This window comes from Siphateles boraxobius, unplaced genomic scaffold (assembly GCF_051911475.1).
Source record: "Siphateles boraxobius isolate OS27281-9 unplaced genomic scaffold, OSU_SipBor_1 41, whole genome shotgun sequence".
NCBI lineage: Eukaryota > Metazoa > Chordata > Actinopteri > Cypriniformes > Leuciscidae > Siphateles > Siphateles boraxobius.
The window spans coordinates 6468724-6490545 of NW_027509042.1; the positions used below are offsets into that span (position 1 = coordinate 6468724).

The 21822-nt window shown below is 40.4% G+C and overlaps 1 protein-coding gene across 3 annotated transcripts in view; it reads left to right on the forward strand.

Moving 5' to 3' along the window:
• Window positions 1–21551, forward strand: part of igfn1.1 (immunoglobulin like and fibronectin type III domain containing 1, tandem duplicate 1) — a 37442-nt gene extending 15891 nt beyond the window's left edge. For 2 of the 3 annotated variants that reach the window (XM_077198000.1, XM_077198001.1), the window contains 13 exons: window positions 1526–2488; window positions 7981–8102; window positions 8654–8798; window positions 8891–9184; window positions 9311–9607; window positions 9707–9886; window positions 9968–10096; window positions 10349–10657; window positions 10745–10830; window positions 11228–11420; window positions 16972–17268; window positions 17888–18214; window positions 20575–21551. In XM_077198000.1, the coding sequence (XP_077054115.1) occupies window positions 1526–2488; window positions 7981–8102; window positions 8654–8798; window positions 8891–9184; window positions 9311–9607; window positions 9707–9886; window positions 9968–10096; window positions 10349–10657; window positions 10745–10830; window positions 11228–11420; window positions 16972–17268; window positions 17888–18214; window positions 20575–20579 (3347 nt within the window). In that variant the 3' untranslated portion in view covers window positions 20580–21551. Of the gene's footprint in view, window positions 1–1525; window positions 2489–3602; window positions 3723–4842; window positions 5200–7980; window positions 8103–8653; window positions 8799–8890; window positions 9185–9310; window positions 9608–9706; window positions 9887–9967; window positions 10097–10348; window positions 10658–10744; window positions 10831–11227; window positions 11421–16971; window positions 17269–17887; window positions 18215–20574 lie in introns of all 3 variants that reach the window. The other variant, XM_077197999.1, reaches the window with a different exon arrangement.
• The last annotated feature ends 271 nt before the right edge of the window (window positions 21552–21822 follow it).

Genomic DNA, 21822 nt, shown 5'->3' on the forward strand with positions numbered 1-21822 from the left:
ATTAAATACATCATCATGCTGATTAATTAAAGTGCCCTTATTATGGTTTTTCAAATATTCCCTTTCATGCGGTGTGTAATATAGCTGTTCACGAGTACACACTTACATCAAATTAACCAGAGTAAAGATTATGCGTATTTGGCATGCTGTCTGGCAGGAGGGCTCCGAGCTCGGAATTTTTTGTTTTGCTCCACTCTTGTTTAATTAGGTTTAATTATCTGAACGTGGTCTTCCCGAACTTTTTTAATAAAACATAATTTTGTGAATGTAAACGTTCTGCAAAGTTCACGACAAATAAAGTTATTGTCTTCCAAAAGAAATAATCGATTCTGAACCGTCCAAACGAGTCGTCTGTATTACGTCCCACTGGGTTGTGGTTACACGTCACTAGATAAGACATTTGCATAATGCCTCAAACGCATCATTTTACTGACGAATGCTTTTCAAATCTTGGAGTTCAACGCAGGATTCGTAAAACGCTTGCTCTTGAAAGATGAGCCAGTATCCAATTTATTTTTTGACCGGCTTGCTCCTCAGAATCACAACCTGTAAGTATGAATAATTATTGATGTATATATTTTCTACCGAGTACTCAAAGTACGTAGTTTAGTGTTTTATATTGTGTAAGTTTCCGGCTAACCGGCTATCTCACCTTACTGTCTTACTGAAATAGTTCTACAAATCAGCTGTCGGGCCACTATTACCTTAAACTGTCTTTTAATGCAGATTGTTGTTCTTACTACTTTGAGTAAAAAACGTCCTGCTCAAGTCATCCTTGTGATGGAGGTTCGAGTTGAATACACTTTCGGGTTGAGTGCACAGTGTGTACAATCGCTTCGAAGCTGAAGTTCCGTTATGGTGATGGTAGTTTAGCTTCCGTCAAGTGCTGTAAGCGGTAGACCAGACTGGGCCGTCTGGCCAATCAGAGCAGACTAGCCTCATGGAAAGGAGGGATTTAGAGAGATTGTTTCACCCGTCGAGTCGTTTGAGATTCATTTAAAAACGTGGTGAGGTGCAAAATTTATTATGAGAAAATTTAAATTAAACTATTTTAAATTTAACCTTTAAAATAGTATAATAGGGACACTTTAAATTAATAGCAAATTATCACATGTATTATTATTTGCAAGTGAGTCCTCAAATTGAACTAAATGTACATGTTAAATTGACTGCCGTTCTGTTAGACAACTGGGCTGTCAATGAATGGAAAAATAATATTAATAATTGCATGATATGCAGATTAATAATCAATCACAAATGATCAAAGCCCTTTTATTAGAACATATTTTTGTCAATAATTTTAAAAATCTAATCAAATTTAGATTTGTTGATTAGGTATTCAGATAAATCACAAATAATAGCATATGTCAATATTTTCAAATTTTGTCCACAAATAAAGACCATCTATTGTCAGTTTTATTTTATTTTTGTAATAATCAATTGTGTCAAATTAACATGATGAAAAACCCTTAATAAATGTAAAAAGCACTATCTGAATCTGTTGGTAATATTGTTTCCACACCAGCTGACAAAGATCCTGCAACAAAGGGCAAGAAGAAAGCCCGTAAAACCACTCAGGCAGGCGGTGCTGGAGACGACTTGCAGAAGATTGCTGCCGAGCAGGCTGAGAAACACAAGAAAGAGATGGCAGAATCTTTGGAGGCAGCTAAAAAACTCCAGGCTGAACGAGAGGCAGCTCAAGCTGAAGCCAAAGCCAAAGCCAAAGCTGAAGCCGAAGCAGCAAAAGCGGCCGCTCAGGCGGCTGCAACTACCGCGGCCGCAGCTGCTGCTAAAGCTTCAGAGGAGGCTCTAGCCGCAGCTAAAGCCAAAGGTGTATCTGAGGCTGATGCTAAAGTCGCGGCAGATGCAGCAGCACAGGCTGCAGCAGCTAAAGCCAAAGCCAAAGCTCAGGAAGAAGCCAGGAAGCAGGCTGAACTCAAGGCCTTAAATGAAGGCCTGAGTGCTGAGCAATCTGCTGCGGCAGGGGCTGCGGCAGCTGCTGCAATGGCTGCACAGGCAACAATGCTTGAGAAGGCTGGAGCTGGAGGTAGAGGTGGAGCTGCAGGGGCGGTAGGAGTGGTAGGAGTGGTGGGGGCTACAGGAGCTACTGGTACCGGAGAAGGTGGAGGAGCTGGTGGAGCCGGAGGGGCTGGAGGTACTGGAGGTACTGGAGGAGCCGGAGGAGCTGGAGGAGCCGGTGGAGCTGATGGAGCTGGAGGAGCCGGTGGAGCTGGAGGGGCGGGTGGAGCTGATGGAGCCGGTGGAGCTGGAGGGGCGGGTGGAGCTGATGGAGCCGGTGGAGCTGGAGGGGCGGGTGGAGCTGATGGAGCTGGAGGAGCCGGTGGAGCTGGAGGGGCGGGTGGAGCTGGAGCTGCTGGTGGGGCTGGAGGAGCTGATGGCTCTGGTGGAAGTGGTGGTGGTGAGGGAGGAGGTGATGAAGAAAAAAAGCGTCAGCGAGCAGGACCTCTTGTACCCGAGACTGTTATAGGTAAGCAATTATACAAGGAGAAACAAAACATATATATGCTAGATTTCTTCTCGCTTTCATCTCTAATTTAAAAAATATGCACTGTAACATGGCAAAAGTGGTTGGTTCTTACAGAAAGCAGACCAGGCCAAACTTTAAACCAGAGGTCTGCAATCATCTTGATAATTTTAATTAAATTTTGACCAAAAATACAGTAAAAACAGCAATATTGTAAAAGATTGTTACAATTTAAAATGTTTTCTATTTAAATATATTTTAAAATGTAATGTATTTCTGTGATGGCAAAGCTGAATTTTCAACTCATTTACATTTGGCAGACACTTTTATCCAAAGCGACTTACATTGCATTTTAAGGTACACATTTACATTCTTATTATAGTTCTTGGTTTCCCTGGGAATCAAACCCATGACCTGGGAGGTCCAATGGCCATCGCTCTACTGTTTGAGCTACAGGAAATGTTACTCCTATCTTCAGTGTCACACAATCCTACATAATTTTTGATGAATTAGAGTCATGAATAGAAAGTTGAAGTCATGAAGGCTAGGCTTAGAGTCTAGGCTTAGAGTCATGAATAGAAAAACAGCATTTTTTTTTAAGTATAATTTCTTTTGATAATGTAAAAGTCTACAATCATACTGTCATATATATTATTTAATGTTATGTCATTTGAAACAAAGCTATATACATACACACTCTATTCAACTCTAAAATCAACAGCAAGTGTGATACCCTTTTAAATACTTTTTTTGCCATCATTTAACAGGCTTTTGCAATATAATTTTGTTTTTTGCAACATCTTTGCACAATTTTCTGTTTGGTTATAAGCGGAAGTTACTCTGCACAAACATAAGCAGTTATCATCATAACACACCTAAATCCTGCTGGTGTTTTTAGCTCAAGTGACACACACACACACACACACGCACACGCACACGCACACGCACACGCACACGCACACACGCACACACGCACACACGCACACACGCACACACGCACACACACACACACACACACACACACACACACACACACACACACACACACACACACACACACAAATCATTACACATCCTATGTTGATTAATTTACAGTTTACATCAAAAATCATGATAGGAAACTCAAACACACCCAGCCCAGTTCCAGATGTGAACAAGGAACATTGTAAGCAGGAAGGTGAAGCTGCGGGCCGTACCCGTGAAAGACAAGGCCCACTGATACCAGACACGGTGATTGGTAAGAGTGTGGATGAACACACTAAATCCAGCTCATATGAATTAAAATGATTACAGAAACTAAATAGTGTTTTTAACTAAAAAGTGTCTTTTCCATTAAGTATCAACATTAACACAAACAAATAGTTTTTTCTTGAATGACTGATAAAATCTTAACAGAACATTTGATGTGAATTAACTTTTTTCATGATTATTAATATTCAGTGATTAAGAATAATTAATGTGTATATTTAAGTAATACTACTTTTAACTAAGAAAACAGAAGAGAGGAGAGACTAATGCTATTTCCAATAATATGAACCAGTAAAATGACAACATAAAACTAAAAACTCTACATCAACAAATATATCTTTTTCATTTTCTCTATCATCGAATGTTCGATAAAATTAACATTTTTCAAAATGTATATTTTACCACACAAAAAAACCAGCTTAATGTGCTGCTCGGTTTGTCTGTCTTTATTGTTTGTTTGTTTGTTTGTTTCATTTATTTGTTATCCGTGTACCTGTATTGTGTGGTACCTGTATTGTGTGTTTTTGTGTGGTTTGTCTGTTTTTCAAAGTCAGTGTGTAACGTTTCGAAAATAATATTCTGGTTGTTTGATTTCTATATCTGTGGTGCCACACTGGGTAGCCCCGCCCACTGTGAAATCTCATTGGCCACATATCAAGCTCTGCATAACATCATGTTCTGATTGGTTGTGCAGCATTTTTGTTCTGGAAACTTTCTTGAATTTTCTGGAAACTTTCTTGTAAAAAATAGTCATTAATAGTACTATGGCATATACATCTTGATACATTGATTTATAATATATAATATGCTTAATACACAGATATGTGTAGCAGGATTTTGGACCAATGAGATTTTATTGTGGGTGGAATAACCCTTCATGACACAACAGAAACAAAACACATACACTCACTCTAAAGCACGTTTAGAGGCTGGACCTCTGAAAATGTTCATTGTTTGGATTTTTTGTGGTTGTTTTGCCACTGTTCTCTTAAATGTTCTTGTTTGTTGTGTGTTCTTCTTTTTATCCTAAATGTTCTTTTCAACCTTCTTTATCATATTGATGTCAATCTTCAAAATGCTTCACGACTGACCAAATGGCATAATTGAAGGTGGAGGTAACCCATCAGATAAAGAAACCCCATCAGGGTCTGGCAACCCATCAGGTTCCAGTAATCCATCAGGTTCCAGTAACCCATCAGGTTCAGGAAACCCGTCAGGTTCTGACAACCCTTCAGGTTCTGAGAACCCATCCATGTCCGGTAGTGCATCAGGTTCTGGCAGCCCATCAGGTTCTGGGGACCCACCAGGACCCGGGAAGCCACCAGGTACCGGAGGCCCAACAGGGGGCAGCACTGAAGCTACAGGGGAAGAAAAAGGTGCTGAAGATGAAAAGGATGAGTCAGCAAAAGCTGACAAGCGTTCAGGCCGTAAAAAACATGGCCTACAGGTTCTGGAGACAGTTGTTGGTAAGAGATGTTTGAAGTTGCACTGACAGTTGCATGGAAGCAATGTCATAATTTACAGTTATTCAGAACAATCAGGACTAATTTTGGAGTTCTGAGTCTAATTCAATCACATAATCTGGAACAAAGTTATCCAAACACTTCCTATTCCAAGTTTTTTATATCATTATGGAGACATTTTTGCACATAGTTCTTTTGAAAACTTCTTTAATTGAGTGGGTGGTTATTAAACATCTAATTGTCGCACTACCACAGCATCCCCAAAGGATCTCTTTTTTTAATAGTTTAGCTTTAATTCAACTATTAGACATGCTTTGTGTTTTGGGTCTTATTTCTGCAGGACCAAACATCTCACCACAGACTAGGGGTGGGAATATTTGCGATAATGATATTTATGACTATATTGACATTTTTTTGTTGTTGTTGAAAATTTTCTTATTATGTTTATCTCGCCTAAATGTTTGCTCACTCATTGCGTTTTTACAATATGGTAATTTTATTGTTAAGAGTTTACACAACACAAGGAAGCTTGATTTCAATCTTTGAATTAAATGTTAAATGTGTGTAGGTCTATCACCAGTATTCAGAAATACTACAGAAACATAATAAAGTAATCAAATGTAAAATAACATAGTCTTTTAGTTCTGTTTCCTGATTAAATTAAATACATAGGCTAATAATTCTCATTCATTACAATTAAAGCTATCTTTTGTTGTTTCGACGACAACATTAATGACAGACGCATAGCCTATGGCTGCTGTCACTTTTACAGCTAGTGCACGTATCCATTGCTGTTTTCATTATACTGTCTGTCACAGTCACATGCGTTTTATACATAACCGACTGTGTTTATGAGTATACTTACCAAGACCGGAAGTTTAACACAATTTTGCGTTTTTCCCCCCATTAAAGCGATATAATCCGCAAAAAATAACTTTCGTTTCTCGCGAGCTGTAGCCTATGTACTCTCAGAGAGTGCGCGAGTAGCTTACTGGATAGTTTAAAACCGCTTGAATGTTTAAACTGATAAGAATTAAGAAGACTTGAAAATTATAAACTTTAGTTACGATGCACTGATGGCCCGATTGTGCAAGAGACCATTCAGTCATGTCCCGACTCCTAAACGCGCGCGAGAGAAGACGCGCGTCGGCAACCCCGCTGAACACTCAAGCTGTTTGTGAAATTGCTAAATTGTCATCAGAGGCTGACAGGCTGCTCTCGTGCTCAGACAGGTGTTGTTGTTGTGCGTGCTAGGGAACGTAAATGCGCCATACGTCATCGCGTCGCTATATCATTGATATCGCGATATGACACTTTTTTATCATGTAAAAATGTATACCGGTATTATCGTGGACGGTATGATATGGCACACCCCTACCACAGACTTAACGGCTTCCTGGATAACTTTCCATTGAGAAACTTTGTCAGATCTACCGTCCCAAGCGCTATCCATTTAAAGATTATTCCCTCGGGTTCAATAGGTACAGAACTGACTTTGTAAGCATATATTCATATCAGCAGTTGCTTCACCAAATATGCTTGTTGAAACTTTGTAAAGCCAAATCTGATGAGCAAGCTTAGTTAATTTGAGTAGGCGGGAGATATTTTTTGCACATTGGGTGCGAGTGGGTGTTGGATAGCTTTGTTTATAATAGGGATAATTCAGCCAAAAATTAACATTCTGTAATTATTTACTCACCTTCATGTCTTTCCAAACCTGTATGCTGTTATTTTTTTCTGTGGCAGACTAAATAATTCTGAAAGAATGCTCAAATACACTACTAGATATAATTTTTTATTTTATTAAATTTTTTTATGTTTTAATTAATTAATTAATTTTGAAGTGCCTGTTTTGGATTGATTTGGACTTATAGGTTTAGAGTGATATTTCGCAGTAAACTATTCCTTTAAATGAATGAAATGGAGAGGGGACCAATACCTTTGTGGAAAAATGTCTGTTTTCTTGTAAGATTCAATAATAAATTGGTTTTAAAAAATAGTATCCACCCAGTCTGCAATGTGCCAGATATGTCTTATACACTGTTTGTGTGTCTGCTGTTTGTGTATATCAGTATGCGCTTGTATTGTCCTCACCACTCTTGTTCGTCTTAAAGGCAAATCACCTCGCTCACTAATCTGAGGAACCGGGACATGATAATAATAAATGCAATCTAATATGACCTCACAAACTTTAATTATGAGAAGACAAAGATTTGATGTGCCTCAGAAGACCCGAAGATTCAAACAGAAGTCATACCAGCAAGATTATTAATTGCCAAAACACTTGGCATTCTTCACACAAAAGTGACTCAATCATTTACCAGGAAATTTTAGAGCAAATTTACCACAAGAACACAATCCATTTGGATGGCTTCCAGAGAAAGTATTCTGATTGTCAATAAAAAAGCAACAATATTTGATAATACAACCAAAAGCAGAAGGTTTCAATTTGTGTACACCCCATAGTGGTAAAGCTGAAGAATAATTAGAGTGACTGCTAATTCAGAGAATTACCTCGACTAAACAACTTAACCCAAGAGTGATAATTATGGACTATTGGAATGAAAATAATGCCTGTACAATGCAGTTCGAAATAAGTAATTTGAAATGTGTAGCGGTCCTTCAGAAATGCTTCATAATTATCATTATCATCATAACATGGGTTCTAAGAAGATACAGATTGTAAGAAGTCAGCACAGAAGATAATACCAAGACAATGGTCATCTGACCCTAAACTAACTCAAAACTAATTCCCATGCATCCATTTTTTTTTTTTTTTTTCAGATCCTGGTGTTTACTTTTCTGCTGGGCTGGAAGACTGCAAAGTTATTGTGGGAGAGGCGGCTGAACTGGTCTGCAAACTCAGTGCTGACTGTGAGGGTGTCTGGTCTAAAGATGGCGACGAGGTTTAAAGATGCCATATTATATGTATATACAGTATAACATGACATTTACTAAACAGGGCAAATTAGCGTGAGAGCACAATTTAAAAAAAAAGCCAATGGGAGTGGAAAGTTCTGCGCATGATCTACTGTCGACGAGAAAATTAAAGAACACAGCGGCAGCCATATTATTTCCATAATGACCAACAAAATCTACCAAGAGCAGCGCAAATTAGCGTCTGTTTAAAGACATGCTTTTCTTGGCCCGTTAAATAATGGTGCAAATACCAGTAAATTGACTAGTGCAAACCTTGCATGATTTTTTTAAATACTCTCCTTCCATAAATTTTGCATCTGAAAGGGAAAGTTCTACAAATGCATATTCAATAAGGTCAGCCGCAAAAATAACCCTGTCCACGGATTCTCAGCGTTAATTTTTCACTGTGTGTGTCTTTAGTTAACCGTGATCGTAATTTTTTAATGCCAAAAGAGGTTTTGCGCTGCGCAAGCTGGTAGTAAATCTGGCCCTTGGTGTGTGTAAACACATATACACAGTTTTTTACTTTTCTCTGTAGATTGCTGACGCCACTGAGGGTATAACCATCAGTAAAGATGGGGTCCTTCACAAACTGAAAATTGACAAAGTAACAGAAGAATTTGCTGGAAAATATCGATTTGAGGCTGATGGGCGTAAAACCGAATGTGTGATTGCAGTTGAAGGTTTGTTTTCTAACATCGGCTAATTTTTGTCAATGCATATGCAAATGTTATGAATTTCACATTTACACTTATAAATCTGTTTGTGTGCTAAGATCCACCAAGATTCAATCCAAAAGAAATTGAAGCATTTGCAAAACCGATTGTGATCAAACACAATCAAAAAGCCACCTTTAAAGTTCCTTATATTGGCTGTGAGCCATGCAAAGTTCAGTGGTACAAAGATGGTGAAGAGCTCATGCCAGACACTCACTGCAAGATTGAGATTTCAGAGGGTGAAAGCCGTCTGCTTCTCACCAAATTACAGCGTAAAGACACTGGGGAAATCAAAATCAAAATCAAAAATAAGTTTGGCACAGTTGAAGCCCTCTCTAACCTAGTTGTACTTGGTAAGTAAAAAAGCTAACTAATTAAACAGGCTTTATTTTTAATAAGAATGTAGCACAGATTGGTGACAAGTTTATACACCATTTTGTTCAACATATACCTAAAATCATGTTTTTATCTCTATTTAGATAAACCTACCACCCCACTTGGACCTCTGGAGATAATTGAAGCATCTTCCAACAGCATCGAGATCAAGTGGAGACCACCAAAAGATGATGGTGGTTGCCCAATTAAACATTACATACTTGAACGCAACCAAATTGGACGCAACACATGGAAAAAAATAGGCCAGATTCCAGGTGAAGCCCACTATAAAGACACTGATGTTGACCATGGAAGGAGATACTGCTACCGAATCAGAGCCCAGAGTGATGAAGGCACCAGTGAACTGATGGAAACAGAGGATGTGCAGGCTGGCACTAAAGGTGACTTAATAAAAAAATCTCTGAGGTACTTCTGTGCTTATCAGTCACCATCCAGACTATTTCAGAAGGTCAAAACCTGTTAACTGTCTTTCTTTCTAGCATATCCTGGTCAGCCATCTACTCCTAAAGTAGCCAGTGCCTTCAAAGATTGCATAAACCTGACATGGACTCCCCCGACCAACACCGGAGGAACCAATATTTTGGGTTATAACTTAGAGAAACGCAAGAAGGGCAGCAACTTGTGGGGCCAAGTCAATCCACCAGATGAGCCAATCCAAGGTTGGTTTCTCACATGTCTACACAAGTTACTTTGAACTACTGTCTGATAGTAATGTTTAACCAGTCAATTACCCTCCACAGCAAAGAAATATGCTGTAAAAGATGTAGTGGAAGGAATGGAGTATGAATTCCGTGTGTCCGCCATCAACATATCTGGAGCTGGTGAAGCAAGTCACCCTTCAGAATTTGTGTTTGCAAGAGATCCAAAAAGTAAGTAATTTCTCAGGTAGCTCATTATCTTCAAAAAGACAAGATTTAGCAAAAGTATTCTCAAGGCTGTGCATTTTGAAAAATTAACCATGGCCTCCCCTCAAAGATATGCAAAAATAGTGGATTTAGGTCAGACTTTTTGGAATAACAAGCTAATTTGAACTTGAACTTAATTTGCACCTCTCCCTATTTTCTCTTATAATCTTTCAAAATTCGCTTCATGCAAATGCTTTTTTCTCAATATCCAATCAGAACCCCCTGGTAAAGTCATTGACCTTAAAGTCACGGACTCCACCTACAATACTTTGTCCTTGTCTTGGACTAAACCAAAAGTAGACCCCGGGGTTCAGGATGAGGCCAAGGGGTATTTTGTCGATATCAGGCCTGCTGAGAACCCAGAGTGGGATCGATGCAACTCAAATGCCATCAACATGAGCACCTACACTATAAAGGGAATGAAATCAATGGCCATGTATTGGGTTAGAGTGGCCGCCGCCAATGAAGGTGGAGAGGGAGAGCCACAAGAGCTGGACAACTACATCTTGGCTATGCCTCCTCCAGGTGAGTAGCATCAACTCGTCTATATGGTCAGCAATGAAAATTGATCTACCCCTCATTTTCCAACACTGTACGGATATTTTTTCTTAGTGAGACCAAGATTCACAGATGCTAAGATCAAGAGTTTCATGGTGGTCAGAGCTGGAAATTCTGCACGAGTCAGCATCAACTTTGAGGTAATGAGCAATACTAAAACCATGCTTTTAGAGACCAAACCAGGGGTGTAGCAACCTTTATCTATGTTATATAAGTTTGTCTTACAAGTCATTTTTTGGGAGACAATCATTATATATTGCCTGTGGTACGAAGCGAAAAATGTAACCGCTGTTGTGTAGAATTCTGTTACACATCCTCGATCCCCTGATGAAAAATGTACTCTCAACTTGCATCAGCAAAAAATTTGGGACTACTTGCTGACCGTTATGTAGCCTAATTAATATTCATGAGCCAGGCTATAATGTGCTCCCTCCCCATTCACTTTTCAGATCCTTCCAACTCCCCTCATGAAAACTATGTTTTGCTTAATCCTATATATATATATATATATATATATATTTTTTTTTTTTTTTACAGGCTTCCCCTATGCCTGACGTCACCTGGCTTAAAGATGGTGTCCCTGTGTCCAAACGTGTCACTATTAGCAATACTGAGGGGGGCTCTCAGATCCTGATCCCATCTGCAGAACGCAACGATACAGGAATCTATACCATCCTAGTAAAGAACATTGTGGGACAAGAGACCTTCAGTGTTGAGATTAGAGTTACAGGTAAAAGTAGTGAACCAGTGTGTATTTTATCATCTTTAAGATACCATCTTACAGCATTTAAACATAGTTTGTGATTTCTGTGGCATCACTAAACGGAAAAAATGTGTTCCTAAATGGTCCCAGTCTGTCGCTGGTTTCAAAACAGCCATGCCCCCAATTCACACCATTGGTCAAACCATGTTGCTATGTTGGGCTAGTCAGAATTCTTAAACAATCTGATCAATGTTTTGTAAGCATTGTAGCCACTGAATGCTTATAGGCTACCTTTCAGAGAAATCATCCAATGAATGACTTAAGCCAGATGCACACTGTGTGATTTATAATAGTCCTTTACGATTGTTGTTTGTCAGACTGTACAAACATGATCATCGCTGTAAGCAATGTCACACTGTAAGATCTCAGTTGTCATTAACTGTACGACAGTCAAGACGCGTTAAAAACGGACACACTCAAGAAAACTTGTCTGGAGTTTTACATCATCAATCAATGAAGCGTTCGGTGACAGTGAGCTGCGTTACTCGCGGGATTGGAATGGTGGCTACAAAGAAATCTCTAACGTTAATTTTGGTCATGGCTTGTCTCGAAAAACGAAGACAATTTTGTCGTAGGAGAAGTCACATTGCAGGACTGTGAGTCAAATCTTCTGACACTGCCAAAATTTCGTCTGAGGTAAAATTTGATCACAACGGTCATTAATCGGCTGTCGGTGAATATGTCAAACTAACAATCAAAGACTTCATATTTTAGCCTAGGATCAGAGGATTCTTTTAGGATTTGCAAAATTTATCTAAGACGGCCAAATCGCAGTGTGCACACCGACTTTACTTATAGTCTCTACATATTAAGCTAGGGACAGTTAGAGCTATTTTAACATACTCAACAAAAAAATTACAAAAAGAAATGTACACTACCATTCAAAAGTTTATTATGCTCACCAAGGCTGCATTTATTTGATCAAATTTTACAGTAAAAACAGTAATATTTTTACAATGAAAATAACTGTTCTCTTACGAGAGGTTCTCTCGTATTGCGCAAGTTGCTTACGCTACGGATAAAGTCATCTTTTCTCGAGATATTGAAGCCAAAAATTATCCTTAATCTTCCATTTATTGTCAACGCAGTGCAGCAGCCAGCAGACCTACAGCTTCGTGCCCTCTACGCATCACAGCCCGCCAAAATGGGGGTGGCTTTAGCGTCTAAAAGTCAGGCTCGGAGGCTGTGTCACTGATTTCATCATCTTCAGCGAAGCTCACTGGACTCTGAGAGAAGGCCGCCGCTGTTGAAACCAGCGATCGCAATGGAAAGCGCCCTTCCGTGCCTGCTACGCCATCCGGCGACGAGTATCCTTTTAGTGTTATTGCTAGTGTTCGCCGCTGCGACACTCACTTTCTAAAAGAGCGTGAGGCGTTTTTCTAAAAATGCCTCGCATTTTTCCTGTGAAGGGCCGCGCAAGAAGAAGCGCCGTTCACAGAGACCACCGGAGCCTAGGGTCACACTGGAATGCTCGCCGAAGTACATCCCGCCAGCTTCTCTCTCTCCTTATTCACCCCTCCCAGACGCGCAGCTGCCAGCTTCGGCCCTCACTGCCGTCGCCTTTGGGGTCGATGTTGAAGGAATAGACCAAGGTGACAGCTGTTCCATCCTGGCATCGGACAGCGAGGAGTGGTCAAGTTCTCATCACTCCGCCTCCTTCTCGATCCAGGAAGGCTACAAAAGCTACTGCAGCGGTGTATTTGGCAGCCAACGAGCCGGTAATGCAACCCGCTCGCCTGCACACAACCGCCGTTGCTACGGCAACCCAGACAAATCCCTCAAAAACGGTTGAGTCCCACCGCGACCGGACCACCATTGAAACATCTCGACCCTGTCAGTACCCTTAGAAAAGGCTACTGCAGCTATGTATTCGACAGCCAACCAGCCGGTAATGGAACCCACTCACCTGCAAAATCTCAAGAGTATAACGTCTGGTTATCCGGCTCTCGCCGTGGTGCTCTAAGTTTAGAAAATGTACCAACATCTCAGTGTTCACCCCTACACGCAAGCACGCACCCCCGTGTCTCTCACACTCACAGAGCCCTCTCTCATAAAGCTGGCAAATGCTGCTCGAGTGCTAGATGTAGGAAACGTGCCCACAACTACGTGCCCACGCCTACTATCTGCCTGCTCTGTTGCACGGCCAAAGCAGCCTCATATCGGTCAGGTTATGAATGTAAGTTATATGCCGGCTTAGAAGCACTCACGCTTACTAACAAACACCTCGCCCCAGGCGCCACTCGCGCATCACAAAGTTATCACAAAACGTTACCCATTCAAAGCAATCGGGGACGTCACATTTCTATGTGAGTTACGTGCCCGCTCACGAGCGCTCACGCTTACTAACAAACTTTTTGCCCCGAGTGCCGCTCGCGTATCACAAAGCTATCACAAAACGTTCCCCATTCAAAGCAATTGGGACGTCACATATGAAACAGCCAGCTACCGCTGTCAGCGAGCTGCCGTATTCAAACGCTGAGGGCGCGTGCGCCACGCCCATACCTCCGGTTCAGTTTCCCGAGCCCACGAAGTGTGGCGATCGGAACTCGGAGGCCATTCTGCCCCTAGCTATACATGTAAAAACATGGGAAGCAATTCCAGGAAAATCAGAGTGGTTGCTAAGCACAATAAGACAGGGCTATTCACCACGGTTCGCTCGCCGTCCCCCTCGCTTTCGAGCACAGACCGAGACTAAAGTGAAAGCTGAAGTAGCGCATCTACTCCGCACAGAAATGGCCAAACTGCTGTGCAAAGGGGCTATAGAACCAGTACCTCCTTCTTTGAGCGAGTAAGGCTTTTACAGCCGCTATTTTCTCGTACCCAAGAAGGACGGAGCTCTAAGACCTGTCTTAGATCTGAGACATTTGAACAAAGCTCTCATGAAAAGACCATTCAAAATGCTCACGACCAGACAAATCCTCGAGAAAATTCGCCCGAGGGACTAGTTTATGTCTCTCGATCTGAAAGATGCTTACTTTCAGATTCAGATAACACCCCGTCACAGGGCATTCTTGAGATTCGCCTTCGACAGCCAGGTATATCAATACACTGTCCTCCCGTTCGGTCCGTCTTTAGCTCACCATACATTTACGAAGTGCATGGATGCTGCTCTCACTCCCCTGAGAAATCAGGGCATGCGGATTCTGAACTATTTGGACTATTGGCTGATTCTGGCACAGACAGAGATATAACTTTTATCTCACAGAACAGTGCTCCTCAGTCATCTGGAAAGCCTGGGTCTCACGGTCAACTGGACCAAGAGCTCATTACTGCCCAGTTAGTCAGTTTCCTTTCTGGGGATAGAACTGGACTCTGTGGCTATGACGGCCCGTTTATCGACAAGGATATCCAGGAGTCTCAGCTATCTGACAGAACGCCTTCTCGTATGGTCTCAGCACCTCCTACGCCCGCTGAGAGCTGCGCATGTGCCAGGCCACCTGAACGACGGCCCAGACAAACTGTCCAGGAACTACTTTCCCCCAGGGGAATGGTCCCTCTACCCCCAAACAGTCCAGTTACCTTTTCAAAGCGGAAGTCGACCTGTTTGCGTCAAAAGATTACGCTAATTGCCGATGTTCTTTTCAAAGAACGAGGATGCGCTGGCCCAAATCTGGCCCAGCCTCCCACTTTATGCTTTCCCTCTGGTCTCTCTGTTACCACAGGTAATCAAGAGAATCGGGGAAACGCGCCACTCGGTGCTCCTTATAGCCCCGCGATGGGATAATCAAATCTGGTTCCCGGAGCTGATGCGGCTGTCATACACAGCCCCTTGGCCGATTCCGGTGAGGAGAGATCTCCTCTCTCAAGCCCGCGGCTCAATCTGGCATCCCCATCCAGAGCGCTGGTCTCTGCACGCATGGTTAATCAACGAATACCCATTGTCCTGCCAGAAGGAGTGATGAACACGATTACGGCTCTACGCGTCTAAATGGTTGGTTCTCCAAATGGTGTGCTGATAGAGATCTAGACCCACGAACGTGTGGGGTCCCGTGGTTGCTTGACTTCCTTCAAGAGCTGTTGGATAAGGGCAGGGCCCGATCCATGCTTAATGTATACGTGGCGGCCGTTGCAGTGTTCACTGAGTCGACGCGCGGTCAGTCAATAGGAAGAAATGAGCTGGTCATCCGCTTTCTTAGAGGAGTCAAAAGGATGAATCCTCTGCGACCCCCGTCCGTTCCCATGTGGGATCTTTCCTTGGTCGTAGAGGCCCTGAAAGTTTTCCCTTGAACCGATAGACTCCGTGGACCTAAAGTGCCTCTCGCTCAAAACCGTTTTTCTGACTGCTCTGTCATCAGGCAAACGTGTGGGGGATTTACACGCGCTATCTGTGAGCGCTGCGCGTCTTGAGTTCGGGCAAAATGACTCTAAAGTCATCCTCAAACCAAGGCATGGCTATTTCCCTAAAGTGTTGGGCACTCCCTTCAAAGCGCAGGTAATTTCTCTATCGGCTCTGCCAGCATCCGATAGTGAGAGCTATCACGGTAGCTCTCCTGGTTGAGCTCCACTGTATGGTGAATATTTATATAGACGCATTGCTGGCCACCTGATTCCCACTTACCTATGTTTCCCGGGAATCCCTGGGACTCATGAAGTGGATGCTTGGCGCGCACGGCGTTGACAATGGGTTCCTGAAGCGTAAGCAAATTACGCAATACGAGAGAACCTCTCGTAAGAGAACGTACTCGGTCAAATACGTAACCTCGGTTCTCTCTAAAAGAGGGAACGAGTATTGCGTAACCCGACCGTACAGGTGCCACGAGCGATTTTCGCTTCAGCTGATGAAACCAGCGACGCAGCCTCCGAGTCTGACTTTTATACGCTAAGCCACCCCCATTTTGGCGGGCTGTGACGCGTAGAGGGCACAAAACGCCCTCATTGAGCGTGACATCACGCGAGAAGCTCAGTGGTAGGCTGCAGAGGTTTCTGCAGGGCAGCCAATGAGCATTCAAGATTGCCTGCTCTAGGTCTGGGGGCTGCTGCACTGCGTTGACAATAAATGGAAAATTAAGGATAATTTTTGGCTTCAATATCTCAAGAAAAGATGACTTTACCCGTAGCTTAAGCAACTTACGCAATACTCGTTCCCTCTTCTAGAGAGAACCGAGGTTATGTATGTAACCGAGTATGTTTTCTGTTTTAATGTAATACATTTTTTTTATTATTTCTGGAGATGCCAAAGTTGAATTTTCAGCATCATTTCTCCAGTCTTCATTGTCAGATGATCCTTCAGAAAAACAGCAGCATTTATTTGAAATGCAAATAATTTATCAAAACAATGTAGAAAACATTGCTGTCACTTCTGATCAGTTTAATGCATCCTTGCTAAATAAAGTTTTAATTTCTTAAATAAAATATTTACTCACCCCAACAGTTTAAATGGCAGTATAGATTTGTAGATATTTAAAAAAACAAAATATATATATATATATATATGCTCCACCACGCTTGCACTGTAGAAATGCACATCTAATAGTCTTGATCCGCCAGTCCTGTTGAACTACTGATTGTTTTGATGTAGACGAGCCAAAGCCCCCAGGTCCCGCAGAGTTGGATGAGAACGTTCCGGGCACGGTGACAGTTTCCTGGGAACCATCTCCAGATGAGAAACGTGATGATCGCCTGCATTACATGGTGACCAAGAGAGACTCCACCAAGAGGACCTGGCACACGGTAGCAGACCGTATCTTCAACAACCGTTTCACAGCCTGTAACATCATGCCAGGGAGAGAATACCAGTTCCGTGTCTACTCCAAAAATGACATTGGCCTGTCTGCCCCTTCTGAGTCACCAAAATGGCTAATCACAAGAAAGAAAGGTTTGTGATATAGGTAGTGATTATTCAAACTACAAGCATTATGTATGTTCAGTCATTTTATAAAAAGTATTTATACTGATATTTATACTGGGTGCAAATCATGGTAGATACTGTTTGCCCTATATATAAATACTTTTATTTACCCACAAAGTGTAAATAAAAGTAATATTCTATGTGTAATACAGGTAAAATATCTTAGGTGATGTTGTATCTGACGTTGGGCGCAAAATAAAGTTTGATTTAATATCTTTCAACAACAAATAGATGGGAAGTGGTTTCTACATTGCCAATGTGCTAAAAGTAAAAAAGCAGATTTATTTTGCTACCCTAATTCTACTTGGTAACACTATATGGTTAGTCTCATTCTATTGTTTGCTTTTAGCATTAAGTTTAGTCACCTCAAATATCCAAGTTGTCACAAGTACAACTTCACATTTTAAGTTGACTAAACTTACAAATTTGAAGGCAGCACAAACACTTATTTTTTAAGTTTGAAACAACATTTTTTTTACAGTGTCTGTTTACTGTTGACACTCTGCCTGCAAACAAACTACAATGTGATCCTTCACACACCCACTGACATGTGAAGGTCAAATTAATCAAACTCCATCTCTTGCAGAAAAATTCACACTGACCATCCCAGAGTCCAAGACCTGCAACTTAGAGAAGCCTCCGAGGTTTATGGTACCCCTGAAAATCCACTCAGCCCCACAAGGCTATGAGTGCTACATGAGCTGTGCCGTGAGAAGCAACCCTGCACCCCACATCACCTGGTACCGCGACAACGTCAGCCTCAACACTAACACCAACTACTTAATAACTAACACCTGTGGAGTGTGCTCCCTGCTCATTCTCAGGGTTGGACCCAAAGACACGGGAGAGTATAAAATCATTGCTGAGAACCCGCTGGGAAGAGCAGAGTGCTCCACCAATCTCACAGTGAGAGGTAAGGCTCTACATAAAGAACTCACCTCACTGGATGAAAGTTACACCATTAAGCACCAGAGGACAGCTGGGTTTCCCAAAGCTTCAAATACAATTTTAAAAGTCTTACTCTATCTCTAGGCAAGTTTCCCTTAAGCATCATTTCCCACTCTCGTATAATGTTGTCCGGGTTCTCATCTGTCTGTCTCGTCTTGGTTCAATGTTTCCTTGTTTGTTTTGTGCTTGAGAACATGGCTCTGCCTCTGTTTGTGTTGGCCATGTGCTTTTCCCGTCCAGCCCCCTTGTTTAAGCCCTCGTTAAGTCTTCATTGTTCTGAGTGTGCTCACCTGTTCCTCATGTTCTCTGCTCCTTATTTATTGGCTGAATCCGAAATCTCCCCCCAAACCCTCAAATCACTATTCCCTACGTTAGTCCACTAATACGGTTCACTTGAAAGAGTGAATGAAAACGAGTGAGTGAATTCAGATAGTCGTTGAGCGTACATCAGCTGTACACTCGTTATTGCGAGCAATGAGGGGTAGAATGAGTGCACTCTCTAACGTACACTATGACCATATTTTGCATTTTTTTATTGCCATTTTTATTTATAGTTATTTTCTGTTTTAATATTGTTATTACTGCTACTTGTTGTTTGGTGACCTTGAGTGGTTTGAAAGGCGCCTATTTGAGGGTATAGGGTGTGATTTTGGATTCAGCCATTGTGTTCTCTTTCCCTCATGTTTTTCCAATTTATTGTAATTGATTGTGTTGTGCTACCTGTGTTACGTATTGCCTTTCTTTGATTTCTTGCACATTGTCAGTTGAGGATTTCATCGTATGTTGTTCCTGTCTACATTTCCTGTTGTGTGGGTCAAGTCAGGTTGGTCTTTGTGCTTCGTTACTTGCCTTCTATTGGATTGTGTTCACCTCCTCTCCCACCATCACTTGTCCTGCCTGCATGCCTTGTGGCTCAATAAACTGTTTAAAAGTCATCCCCTCTCTCACTGTTCCGTGACATATTCACTCTAAAACCATATATAAATCTCTAGATCTTGTTAGCACTTTATTTTACAGTCCTGTTCCCCATGTACAGTCAAACCAAAATTTATTCAGACACCTTCAACATTACTCACATTATCACAGTTTATTCGCTATAGTTTAGAAAATGATAATAAAATATGACAAGAACTCAGAGTTATCAAATGAGTTGATATTTCACTGGTCTTGGCCATTCTTCTGTCAGAGTGTCTCACATGAATTAGGTTGAATAGCTGTCAACTGTCAGCGGGTAAATTTAAGTACACAATTAGATAATACCAATTTAGGTCAACCAATTACCAAGCAATGCTTAATTTTGTTCAGTCTGGTGTAAAAAGGTCGTATTAGCAATTAAAGAAAAAACACTTAAGCAAAACATGGTCACATCAAAGGCTCTGAATAATTATTTGATCCCAATTTGTTTATAAATTTTACTGGTAGTCCACTGCATGATGAATTTTTAGGTATAATATGTCACAGTTTACTTTATTTTGCTATCCTCACTTACATAAATGAACTATAGTGTCCTGCATCAACTAGTAAAAAAAAAAAAAATTTCAAAAATGATATCTGGTGTAATTTTTGGTTTGACTGTACATAATATGTACTTATTATTGTAATTACAATTAATGGGTAAGGTACTAACCCCAAGCCTACCCCTCAACCTAACCCCATGTAGTTACTTTATATTACCCAATACTTTCTTAGGTAAGTACACTGTTAGTACACGTACTGTAAAATAAATTTTTTAGTATAAAAAACTGTAACTTAAATGAAAGTCTGCCTTACTAAAGTATCATTTTTTAACTCCATGTATATTCATTAATGTTTAATAACGTCCAGTGCCTTGTAAAGATAACATAACTTTACATATTCAGCAGCATTTTCAAAGTATTTTCATGTTGGGGAGACAAACTCCTGGAGATACACTCTGGTAACAACACAACACATACAATACATTGTACTTAATAACAAGAAATCTATGTTACATGCTCGATTGGGAAACAGGCGTTGATCAATCCTAGTACGGAATGATCTTATCTGCAACATTCTTAGGAAACCCAGCAAAACCCCCTCAGAAAAATGAAAACATCTAATTGCTTCTGAATCCAATTTTACAAAACATCCTACCAATGCACCAACTATCTATATGCAGTATAATGTTTCTAAATATATCTTCAGAAATCCTAAGAATAACTTGGTTAACACTTCTATTTAAAATAATTAAGTGTTAACTCATAAAAGTTACAAAGTAAATTCAGAAAGTTTAGAACATTTCATACATAACACCTTAGATAAATTGAATCTAACACCTTAACCATATTTTCTTTAATTGTTTTTCAGAATAAAACCACGCCGTGTGGAGGATGTCAAAACAAACATCTTTACAATCATCATGTTGTTCTTTGGATTTTAGGCCCTACATATTTTTGAAGAAAGATGTGGCTTGTGTGAATGCTACACTGTGTGGCCTTATTAGACAAAATTGGTAGAATCAAATGCATGTTGTAAAACTTCATATAGTCTAACTGTGTTTAATAGCACAAAAACCTGAAAACATAAAGAAAAAACTCTACGTGTTGTGTTTTTTGGCTGATTCTTAATACGCCATGCTTACCTAATCCTGTATGACAATGATTTTACTTCAGCGGTAACACTTTACAATGATTTTACTTCAGCTGTAACACTTTACAATGATTTTACTTCAGAGGTAACACTTTACAATAAGTTTTAATAGTTAACATTAGTTAGTGCATTAACTAACATAATTAACTATGAGCAATACATTTGTTACAGTATTTATTAATTTTTGTTAATGTTAATTAATAAATATCCAGCTGTTTATTATTTGTTCATGTTAGTTTACAGTGCATTAACTAATGTTAACAAATACAACCTTTGATTTTAAAAATGTATTAGTAAATGTTGAAATTAACATTAACTAAGATTAATGCTGTAGAAGTATTGTTCACACTTCATGTTAACTAAGATAGTTAACTAATAAACCTTATAGTAAAGTGTTACCAATTTATCTTAGGTTTTGGAGGGGGGGGGGGATATTGTTCTTGTATGCTATTTAATTTATTAAATAATTTATTATTTTCTTTTGTGTATGTACCCTGCTCTTTCGCAAAATCAATTATACTGTACTACAGTAAAAAAAAAAAATACGTACAAAGTTTCGATTGCTCGTATTCACTATTTTTCTTTTTTGCTCGTATGGAAATGCTAAAGCGTAAAAGAAGCATTTGCTTCTTCAGATATGCTTTAGCAAAAAAAATGGTTTGGTGTAAATAAATAAAATATTTAGATTCTTTGAACACATGTGTACGGACTGTTATTGTACCTGCAAAGTGACATCATTATAAATCCATTAATCTTGCGAATGAATTCACAAAGCACAAGGATCTGATTATTAATCCATGATATGGTCTTAAAATTCTCAAGAGCTGAACACATCTATTCAGAAATATTATACAGAAGTGCCATATGAATGCATACCGATGTCACCATAAAGTCTCACTTAAAAGTACTTAAAAGCTTGAACATGCTGTCCACGTTATATTTGGAGCATTTTACTGCCACTACATT